At 37.1% G+C, this 12,282-nt stretch overlaps 1 protein-coding gene across 1 annotated transcript in view; it reads left to right on the top strand.

Annotated features, from left to right (window-relative positions):
- The first annotated feature begins 926 nt into the window (after window positions 1–926).
- Window positions 927–12,282, top strand: part of LOC111868214 — a 17,999-nt gene continuing 6,643 nt past the window's right edge. The window contains exons 1-6 of the mRNA XM_023858662.2: window positions 927–1,071; window positions 1,288–1,531; window positions 1,883–2,084; window positions 2,173–2,462; window positions 2,547–2,635; window positions 10,232–10,484. Coding sequence (XP_023714430.1) covers window positions 992–1,071; window positions 1,288–1,531; window positions 1,883–2,084; window positions 2,173–2,462; window positions 2,547–2,635; window positions 10,232–10,484 — 1,158 coding nt within the window. The 5' untranslated portion in view covers window positions 927–991. The remainder of the gene's footprint in view (window positions 1,072–1,287; window positions 1,532–1,882; window positions 2,085–2,172; window positions 2,463–2,546; window positions 2,636–10,231; window positions 10,485–12,282) is intronic.

Genomic DNA, 12,282 nt, shown 5'->3' with positions numbered 1-12,282 from the left:
TATCTTTGCTGTATGTGCAATAAGGCTTATTGTGCGATGGTCGCTGCATTTTGTAGCTTTTGTCTTTTTCTTTAAGGCAATCATTGTAACTTCTGTAAAGTCCTTGGGCCACTCTCCACTTTCATATATGGTGTTCATTAGTTTTGTCAGTGTTTTCAAACCACCTTCTCCCAGTAACTTGAGCACATCTCCAGGTACATCATCATCTCCTGTAGCCTTTCCCTTCCTCATTTCCTTGATTGCTTTTTCAACCTTACATTGTAAAATATATGGTCCTTTCCCGTCTTCTTCCGGTTCAACTTCTAAGGTTTCTGGCCGATTAGTTCGATCATATAGTTCTGTAATATAATTTTCCCAAATTTTCAGCACTTTCCTCTGATCTACCATTCTATTCCCCTGGGAGTCTTCAATGCCAACATTTTGAATCCCATGATTCTCTTTCCATCCTAATTCTTTTGTCTTCATGTACATCAAATCATAACGTCCTGTTCTTTGAAATTCTATAATCTCAATACATATCTTCTCAAGATATTCCTTTTTGGCCCTGTCCGTGGCTCTGTCGGTGAAAGTACTAACTTTCATATAAGAAACAAAAAAGTAAGAAAAAAAATCTGGTCATGAGCCCCGACAGACAGACTGACAGACGGTCAGTCGCAGTGTGACTTGGACCACTTGGACAGTACTAGATTTCTACAGTTCTACTTCAGTGTTCAAAGAGTTCACTATTTTTATTATTATTCTTAAATTCTTCAAACTCAGGTTCGTTGTGTATACTGTGCAACTGTAATAAATATTATAGAACAGTTCAGCAAGCGACTGTCTTTTCATATAATGACATCCCACGCGCTCTTAAGGGAATTATAGTTATCACGGGTCACTCACATAGTGTATACTCCGTGGACATGGATAACAGTAACTACGGAGACAAAATGTTGAGCGTTGTTTAGTAACCCCTGGATTGCTGTATTATAGTTGGGATAGTTGTTTCGGCATGGCAAATATGGAGCTTAGCCTGGATGACATAATTCAAAAGAAGTTTTCCAAAAACTCAAACGTTCGGGGACGGCGAAGGTATGTGAAATTGTGTTACATTTATATAGAATATTTGTGGTTACGAGTATCAAATGTTCCTTCTTGAAAATGTTATCCGTTTGGTACCTATCTCGCCAAAGTAGATATATATGTATTGTCAGGTAAATGATACACGTATAAACAATTATTTGAGTAATGCCCGTAATTTTAACTAAAGTATGCAATATGAAATCTGAACTTACTGAATTTGTACAGGGGACAGATCAAGAGGTTAGAGTCTGGTGGTCGTGGCCAGAGTCTTAACAACACGAACCATGTCAACAGAAGAGGCGGTTTTCAGGGACGACGGAGGGCTAATGTTACAGGATCAGTAGCCGATGCTCGCCTACGAATAATACAGAAGAATCGCCAGAAGCTTATAGACGCTAGAGACAAGTTGGCTGAAATTGCAAAGCAAACTGATGCTCGTTTGAAATTAGACAAACTACGAGAAAACAGGGTAAAGTTCGTTGACTGTACACATTATAAATATGAGCTGTAATTTGTTAAGATTTCTGAGAAAGGGTAAGTACTTTATATGAGCATGATGATAGCAAAGATGTATCTTGCCCTATTTATAGGGAGTGAAAATGCACCTTCAGTGACTGAGAGTATGAACTTTAAAAGTTTTAAAACTAGGTAATGAACTAGAGGATTTAAAGTTTTGGTGAACTTCAGTACGAAATAATTTTTTAATATTAGGTAATTCTGTATTTTGCCCATATTTATTATCAACTTGCCCTGTTTCAGTATGACAGTGTTGTGTGTTAAATAAAAATAATGTGTTATATGGTATAAAAATATTTTTCAGAGTAATTCAAGCTCTAATTTATCTCGTGTTGGAGCCAGCATAACGAGACGTACTGGACGTAATGGTCAAATCAGTTTGAGTACCAATAAGAGACGAACTCCACATAATGGAAATAAAATACAGGAACGCACAGTAACTTCAGGGGGTCGAGGATTTGTAATGGCAGCTTCAGAAATGGATGTTGATGCTCATATCAGAGAAGGTATTTTGCACTACTGTTTTGTTTTTATCAATTATGTTACAACTTCTCTTTGAAGAAGTATTTATGGTTACAAATTGTGTTTCAATAGGTCTATTGCAAGTGGGATCCACAGTCCTGAGACGTACAGTGAGCAATGATAGAACATCACTTCCTCCGCCACCACTATTTGCTCCTCCTGTGCAGCGACGGAGCCTTTATACATGGGTGAATCCAGTGCCTCAAGATTCACCGTCATCATTAGATGAGTATAGTTCCATTTCGCGCAGCCCAATACAGGCTTCCATTCTGTGTGATCCTGTATTGACTTCTCCTGTTGTAAGACGAGGGCCAGTTCAACCCACAAGCCTCAAGATAATAGCCAGGAATACACCACAGCCGGTAAAGTTTTGTGGGTTTCTAGAATTTCAGTGTGATGTATACCAGTTCATTCTATTCATCTGTTTTCTTGCTTCTTATTTCCAGAAGCATGGACCAACACTGCTCTCTGAGAGGAAGGAATGGAATTACGAAGCCCAGTCTGTAAAACATGGGAATGTCACTCCTGTTTCACGGTATGTCTGTCATGTGAAGGATAAGGGTTGCCAAATGATATAGAAGGGAATTTGGGGAAAATGGATCTTATTGGCACTCAAAACACCAGACAATTTAAATCAATTAAGAAATACATAGGAGAGCAGCTTTAAATTCACAAAAAAAAAAAAAATGGATTCTTGGACTAATATGACACACAATATTAACACTTTGACCATCACACTGGACACTGGTGTCTGCTGTAGAACATTTGGTTTACTGCTACAGCAATCACTGATGTCTTTCTTCATTTACATGCTCCCCTGTAACTGAATCCGACTGCCATGTGTGTAGCAGCCAAGCACATCACGTATGTTTATGTGTCTACACTATGGTCTCTAGACATCCTGTACAAGCATGGTTTCTGGGGTTTCACATTTAAGCAAAAACAGCACAAGTATCAGAAGAATATCTTTATTGTATAAATATTATTATAGACTTAATCTGAATACCAACACAGTGAATTTGAATATCAAGCCAGGGCTTTAATAATGTGATATTCCTTTTGTTGAAGTATATATGTTTAACATCTTACAGTAAAGGTACAAGAAAATTATTTCAGTTGTGTTCTTTTAGTCCACACTACTTCACACAACTCAGATATTCACAAGTAAATTTTAACACAAATATTACTGCATGTCTTCTCCAAAAACAGCAAGTGATTTTACTCGTATATGAAAGCAATGTATGTACTTGTAATGAACTGAATCATAGCATTCCAAATAATATTGCAGACAGTCAATAAAATCTTCACAATTCATAGTTACTTTGCAAACTTAAATTTCTTCCAGTTTCCTTCTGTTTTGTTTTTGTAATACACTTTGCAGTACTTCTTCCAATTCAGCTAGATCCTCCCATTTTGTAAGAGTGGAAACTCAGACTTCGGATTCTTCCTTCATTGGTGTTTTCTTCAGCAGTCTCATGGTTCAGCAGTCCCTTTACAATTTACTCCCTGAATTTAGTAACTGAAGTGTCTACCTTTCTTATTTTGTTGTAAAGGAAATTTGGATTTACCACTGCAGTGCCAAGGACTACTTCCATTGCTAGTTTTCTGTACCACTTGACTGACTGTCAAAGGCTTGCTGAATTTCTAGACATCTGATCTAAGAGATAAATTGGAGGTTTTCCAGAATTGTTGTTAATGACAACTTGTGGTTTGATTACTGTTTCATTGTGCCTAATGTTTGGGACTCTGTTTCATTTGAATGACAAGTGCTGAGGAGTACGACATTTCATTTATCATGCCACTTCAGTACTGTAATTCCGCTACTGTTTTTCATGCTATCAAATGGCCCCTTTTCAATTTTGTGTTTATAACTTCTACATGGATTTCTTTTCACGTTTGTAGCGTGCCAAGAGAACGTGTATCATGATCAAAGTCTTTGTTGGAAAGTTCCACACTTTCGTAATAGTTCTCTATAACTACTGTCTTTTTGCATGCAAGTAGAGAATCCAGAAGTTTCACTACCAGATTTGTAGGGACGTATGCTTAAGATCTGACTTCTTGCCAGTTATATGCTTGAATTCCATGTATAACTTCTACCAGTGCAAAGGTATAGCACCTTTATGCTGTGTCTGTGTGCCTTTAAGGAACATACTGTTTCATCGGTAATCACGTTCTGAGTGAAACAGTCATTTCACCAATAAAAACAGCCTTTCCAGGGCTGACTATTCCATGACATTTTTATGTACATATATCAGTTAGTGGTTGTCTTTTGTGCAACCTGTCATTTAGTGGACATTCTTCAGTGTTGGAAAAGTGTCACATGTAATGTGACCTGTTCCTATGCACAGTAATTTGAGTTACTTCATTTTTATGTAAGAAGCTTTTGCTCCAGTGATCTGCAGTAGTAGGAAGCCTAATCATGCAAGGAGTTCTACAGATTTTCTCATCTCATCTTTTATTGTTGGTTACTTTGAGTATAGTTGAGAATATGGTTTGATGTCTAGCTCATCTACCAATTTATGAGTGGTCATAGGTGTTGGTTTCTGATCTACCATTCTGTCCATTATAGAATCACTAATAATAGCAGAATATAAGTCTCAGGTTGTACCCTCAGCTAAAAAAAGCACCTAATCCAGAATCAGTACTAGTTACTCGCATGAAAATGAGCTGTCCTGGTTACCCTTAGGCATAGTCTATCCATCTATCGAAGGTATTTTAGGTGACTTGTACTTCATTGTTGCTGTCTTGTGGCTGAGCTGCACTCTATGGTGGAACTGATGTGCTTTGTTTGCTACATCTTAGTGATATCTCTGTGAACATCATTCTTCTTTTGTCTACTGGAGACCCATCAATCGAATACTAGTGCCTTTTCAAGGTTCTGTGGGTCTTTGCTTTTCTACTCGTGTATGTGAATATGTACTTTAAGTAAAAGGCTGCTAAGTGGATGCATGTGAAATAGTCTTGTTGGAATGAATTGTGATTTGTTTAATAAATCTTCCCTCCATATTTTTGATACGTGGAATATGTACAATCTGGACATATCCATGGTGTTTGGTGGCAGAATAATATCTCCACTAGACCCATGTGGATCATTAGAACCAACTGGCAGATACAGGGGATCTTTTGTGGAGTCATCTCTTTCATTTTCACTTTCTGATGACCCAGACGTTTCTGAAGCAGAACAGGCAGTTCAGAAATATCCACGATAATAATAATGGCTGTATATATTACTTATTTCATGAGATAAATAATGATCAGTTACCTTGGTATATTGTATAGCAGAAGAACCAGACTTTCGACTCACAAATAAAATAAAATGATTGTCTTCAGTCCTAGCTCCATGAAGAATGGATTTTAGGATTGAAGGTTTGTGAAAGACTTTGTATTTTTATCTTACTGTTGCAGTAGGCAGGATCCTTTATAAGAAGCACACTTAAATGCAGCTAATATCCCTGAAAAGTAATAAAATGAGGCAAAATCATAAAGAATTTACAATAAGGCTGAGAAGTTGCACTCAGGTCACATCAGCCACTGGTGTCTGCTCTAATAAGTTCCCCCAATCACATACTTATGGAACTTTTGTGAAATAAATTGCAGAGTACTATTTACAACTTGTGTAAAATGAAATACCAGTTTTGGCTTGAGAAGAACAAGTTTAAAAATTCATTGTGGCAGTCGGCATGTTAATCGTATTTCACTGTAATTTTATAGGTGTCGGGTAATTATAATTATTTTTATAATTGCATCAGAAAACCTCTTGGCATATCTAGCATTGTCTGCATTGACCATATGCAAATAGAAGAAACTAAATTAAATTAACTTACAATTAGTTAAAAGGAAACTAATAGGTTAAGGAACTACTTCTTTCAGCTATTGAAATATATATATGCTGTTTTCTGTTGGGGAAAGTAGGGAGCAGTAAGATAAAAATAGCCCATTAGATGCTGTGTAGGAGAACTACAAGAAGGTAAATAGTGTACCTGCATCGGAAAAACATAGTGTTAGTGAAAGATGCTCTGTTGTAAAGACACACTAAAAAGCTATGCAGGAAATTAAAAATATTTGTGGCCAGTTTTAGTGTAACTGCATCAGACACTGAGTAAAAGGTGTGTAAGTAAATGTACTTACTAGTCACTGTAGGCCGCGCCATGGCTCAAGTGGTTAGTCACTGGATTCCCACTGTGGTGGCCCGGGTTTGAGCCCCGGTCTGGTCAAGTGGGATTTGTGGTGGACAAAGTGGCACTGGGGCAGGTTATCTCAGAGTACTTCAGTTTCCCCTGCCAATCTTCATTCCACCAAATTCTCCATCATCATAATCACCCAGGACAGGTACAATAGGCCAACATGCCAAGTGGACCCAGCTGGATGCCACCCCCCACTACTGGTCACTGCACTATAATGATATAGCCCATAGCAAAGTTTTACAGAAAAGAACACTGTACCTCATTCTATTTAATAGCAGTGTAATCTACATACAAATAAATTGTGATCAGTATTGTAGTATACCAGAGACAAAGGAATGAAGATTACAGTATCTCCTCTGCCCAACCACCATATAGGAAGGCACAGAAGGGAAGTAGACTCAAAGTTCCACACATTCTAGTGCTGTATGTTAAGTGCAAGCAAATGACAAGCATCATCTCTGGGGCTATAATCTTCTGATGTGCACTGGATTAAGGAACGGGTTAGTGCCAGAGTCAGGTCAAACATAATTGTAATTGGGGACAAAAGTCTCACCACTGCTGGAAGTCAGACTCCATTTATTCAACCTGTAGTGAGTCACATTGTACACTGGGTTATCATGGTTCATGTTCATTAGAATGTAAACTAAAATTAACATGAACAGTTTAAGTTACTGTAAGTGGATTGATGAATGAATGACTGAAAATATACAGACTTTATACATTTAGTGGTGATTAAGATTTCTCATGACATACAGTGCTTATTTATATCCAGACCCAAGCAAAACAAAGGTTTATTTGGAATTTTCTTTACAACTTTTATAATTTCTTGAAGTGGTTGATATGTTCTCCTCCAGCCAGGAAATTTTACTGCTGGAACTCTGTACCGTTTCCTCTTAAAATAACACTTTGAGTATTGTGTGGAATTAGTGTAATATATAATAAGATCTAAAAGTTTGTGACGATGGTACATTGCTACAAGTATCACGTTTTTGGACATTATCCATAATTTTGTCTATATTTAAAAACTATCCTGTTTATTTTTCAAAACATAACGTTTCAGAGACAGGATTCTGTCTCCATCCTCAAGTAAAACCTACTCAGTTGGGCCCACTAGATAGAGGTAGTCCCTATCTCTGGACACCTATGCCAGTTTCAAGAAGGGGTACATAAGTCAAACACAACACAAACCATCTGCTAGACCTAAGAAAATAATCAATTATTGAATCGCCACACATATGAGGTCTTGCACCAGAGAAGTATCTCGATTGAAATCAACGCCGGAGAGAAGCAATACTTATGGTACCAACACGAGAGAGAGAGAGAGAGAAAATAAACAGGGCAGTTTTTAAATATAGGCAAGACGATGGATAGTGTCCAAAAACATGATACTTGTAGTGTAATACATAATTTTCACTAACAGGATAGTGTCATGGAAAAGAATTTGACATTCATTTCATGTTTCAGAGAGATACTTCAGAAAAGCATGAATATTGTTTGTTAGCTTTTGTTTAATATTGGTTACCGATTTGCCCCAAGCAGGAGAAGGCTGTACTTAATAAAATATGAAAGGTCAGACGGGAATGAGAGGAGAATGGACTTCCTCTTAAGTTTGACTCAGTGTTAATTAAATTTTATGCATCTTTTGTGAATGTGTGATTTGGCATGTATTTTGAAAATTTCCTGTTACATTTACTTCCTCAGCTCCTTTTCTACTAGTTTATTATGGTATTTGTATTGTTTACTGAATTTGGAGCAGTATTTTTGTGTTGTATGCCATGATTTGTGAATTCTTCTATTTGTTTTATATGGATGTGAAACTTGGGCTCTCATATTAAGGCAAGACTATAGATTGAGGGTGTCTGAGAACATGCTGCTAAAGGGAATACTCTATTTGAGCCTAAGAAAGAGGATGTACCAGAGAAGTGGAGAAGGTTATGCATTTAGGAGCTTCATAATTTATGCTATCTCTGTTACTCATATTAGGGCGATTAAAGCAAGGGGATGAAGTGGACAGAACATGTAGATTCCTGGTGAAATGCATACAAAATTTTAGTCATTGAAGCTCAAGAGAAGAAATCTAATCATAGATGGAAAATAATATTAATATATGTAAGAATTATTGTGAAGGAGTGGACTGGATTTTATCCACTGAAGAGGGGATCCATTGGCAGACATCTATGAACACAGTGGTGCTGTAAAATTAGGGTCTTTTAATAATAGTTGTCAACTCTTCAAAGAAAACCCTTCAGCATGGAGTTAGTCTCCTGTTTATGTTGTATTGATCACATCTTGGATGTAGAATGTCTGTTTCTGCAGTCTTCTCAATTGTAACTTTGTGTTGTTTGGTGGACGTTCATCAACATTTCAGATGAACATGCCACTTCCATCTTCAGAGTGAAGGAATAAGTCAAGCAAGAAGAAGGCTGGTTTCTTGTTTGGTTTTTCAATCATTCCTTTAAATTTATCTTCTCTTGTTACCTCTTACCTTAATTATAAGTGGTTCAAATATTGCCAGAGTTGCTCCACCTTTCTTCACCCATTTACCATGTTGCTAATTTGGGCAGCAGCCATCACTGATCATAAATGGACTGTAACTATGATTATGGTTGCAGGACACTGGGATATAGAATGATTCAAGGTGACACGGTAGTTGAGCGGTGATGAGATTCTGCAGAAATGTGTGATATGGTGTGGTGTAACATAAGTGGATTGGGTAGCTGAATGTGCTGATTATAAATGAATCGGTCTAGCACAACACAACACAGTTTACTTTTAGAGTGTAGCACTAGTTGTAATTCCAGTATCTCAGTCACTTAGTTAACCAATCAAATAATAAGAGTTAAATACAAAAGTATCACACTGATAGTAAGAACACAGTAAGTAGGTAATGAAATTGCTAAATTTATCATATGCTATTGGCCACAGTTGGAACATATTCTTGAAAACTAAATGTATTTCTCTTCAACCTTAGTAAGTTAATTTGTAAATAATAATTTCCAAGGTCAAGTAATGATGCAAATCTTGTCCCCTGCAGGCCCAAGATATGTCTGGAAGGATGCCTCTGTCATGAATGCGAATTTTGCATTTTTGAGCTCACTCTCAAATTTACAAAATTCTTCTGTACAGTTGGTCCACAGCTTTTGCAAGCAAATTGGCTACTGGCTGACTAATTAAAACTATAGGTCCAGGAATTTGCAATCAAAATTTGTGATTATGCCAAGTGGTCAACTAAACATTTGTATGATGCAAAAGAGTAAGAGGGCACACAAGCCCTGTCTCCTTCTGAAGATTAATGATGAGGTCTGTTTTGTGCCAGAGTTACAGTTTCTAATTTCTATTTTTTCTCAAGTATAACTGATTAATATTTTTTTTTTTTTGTAAATTTAAAACGAGGCCAATGCAGAGCTAATGGCACCAGAAAGTTTCTCTCACCAGGGGTCAAGAAGAAACTAGGACTGCAACTGACCAAATCAGGCTATCTTCAGCTTCCCAATTTTTGCAACTAACCAACTGCAAACCTTCATTCTTTGGGGACTGCACTGGGCTCAAACCAAAGAATGGTGTTAGCTTTAGTCTTGGAACCCAAAGGAGGAGGTGATTCCTCTAAAAATTTGTTTGACTTCTACTGTGCTACATGATGTTACAATCCAGAAGATCATATTCTTTATAGTCACTGCTGTGAGAATCTCAAATGCAACAAAATTTCTTTTTATTTAACGATCATATGTCAACTGCTTAAATTATAGAATCATTGAATGATACATTGGAAAGAAAGTGATTGTGACCTATGATACACTGTCACCAGTTTCTGAAGGGACTGAGGAGAAGTACAGTCAGGAGCATCATTTTTTGAGACTGAATTTCAAATCCAGGACTTCCTGAATGCGTTGGATGTCTTTCATTTTTTCCATGACAAAATAAAATGTGTACCTGTTATTTTCTTGCAGCACTGAACCTGAAGACTCTGATGAGGACTTACCTCTTTGGAGGCAAGGCAGTGTATCAGGCAGTACAGGTGCCATGGCTGGCAGAATGAGTTCAGAATTGAAAGCTCGACTGGACACACCTGTTGTTACTCCTCGCACCATGGGCATTCTTTCAGCTGGTTCAAAATCTGCCAACACTACACCTTCTGCCCCCATTGGCCATAGGATTGTGGTTTCAAATCTGCAGACCAGTGTCACACATGAGGACATTCGGGTAAAATACTTTTGTTTTTTCACATGCAACATTTAAACTCACTGTGTGTTTAATTTCTGTAAGTACAGTTCAGTTACTTTAGGGTTTAGATCTTGTCCGTCAGACATTTATATCTCAATTTTATTGTATTCAGATTCAGATTTCTATGTAATTCTGTATTGCAGCATCCTGTTGCAGATCTTTAATTAAATGGCTATGTAACCACAGCCTGTCAATAATGCAACAATTGCTTATTCACCATTTAACACTTAACACAACATGCTTCTTCCATAGATGGTCATCTTCAGGTGTCTTAATGCATCCAAACTGTTACGCTGCTCTGAAGTGCGCTAAAACGTGTGAAGACTAGTGAAGAGGGTACACACAAGCCAGGGACATATTAGAGATAGACATGGCAAAACAGCTGGCTAACAAACAGAAAAACAAGATAATGCAAATAATCTGATTCCCCACTTCATTGGTTTTTTTAATTTATTTATTTTATTTTATTTATTTATTTATTTATTTTTTAGATTTTAAGTTTTGAAAATTATTCTTCACTTGAACCCAACTGTTGGTTCACCTATTAATGTTTATACATGACACAAAATTATACTGAAATTGTTTTGCTATTAGTTTTATCACCTCATGTACTATCATGTCCTTTTGATGGCCCAATTGTTTTATTCAGTGTCATCATTTCCCCACATGCATCATCGCCCATTGTCATGTCTTCCCACCCACCAACATGCAGCAACACTTGTTTTGCTCTCACTCTCACTTGCTGACATTTCATTGCTTGATTCTTCACTCGTAGTTTCTCCTTCAATTTCCAAATTAGTCTCATCATCATCATTTAACATAGATTCTTCATCTGCATCACATGAAGGATTATATCTACTTTCTTCAATCTAGAGGGCCTTGGTTTGGCTGAATGTAAAAGCATGCTACTAACAACTGACAAACCGTAATATATAAATGGCTTTCATTCCTCAAGATGTTCAAATCACAACTTCCAGATGGTAGAAGGAGGTAGACAAAACATTCATGCATGCATTGGTATAGTCTGCAGTGCCAACTAGTGACATATGATTGAAATATAACCACAGAAACACGAAAAAAAACTTTATCAATAGTATATCAACATTTGTCCATGGACATGCAGTCACTATGTCGATTATATATCGACATTTGACCAGAAAGGGTTAAGAGATATACAAATGCATGTTTACATTAAAGTCATAAATCTTAAAGGCACAACATGTTTTGACCCTAATTGGGTCATCATCAGGTGTCGGTTAGTGTTACTGTACTGAACTTGTACTCAGTATGGATTCGACACCTGATGATGACCCAGTTAAGGTCGAAACATGTGCCTTTAAGATTTATGGCTTTAATGTAAACGTTCATTTGTATGCCTTGTAAAGAATTGGTGTGTTGATGGAAACAATAAATATTTCATCTACACAACACAACAGGATGCAACACAAAGATTTGAAATATGAAGATGTTGAATGAAAGGCAATTAGGGAGAGACCAGGCCAGAGATCAAATAAAAGAAGATACACAAAACGGAAGACATAAAAGAATGGAGGAAGTTTCATCATGATATGTCCTGCCTATGTGGAATACCAACAGAAACTTCATGCCTGTGCTTTTAACCTGATTACATTTCTGTTGGCTAATTCAGACAAATTCATCTCATGAAGATTTTACCTTTTCAAGTTTCTTATTTAAGATATTGTGACATGTTGACCCCTACCGCCCCAGCGGTACGTGGCGATAACGTAACGCTCGCGTTACTACGGTAATAGGTGAG

The sequence above is a fragment of the Cryptotermes secundus genome, unplaced genomic scaffold (assembly GCF_002891405.2).
Source record: "Cryptotermes secundus unplaced genomic scaffold, Csec_1.0 scaffold146, whole genome shotgun sequence".
Classification (NCBI taxonomy): Eukaryota; Metazoa; Arthropoda; class Insecta; order Blattodea; family Kalotermitidae; genus Cryptotermes; species Cryptotermes secundus.
Note: the sequence above shows the minus strand (reverse complement) of the source record. Positions and strands in the feature narration are given on the sequence as shown.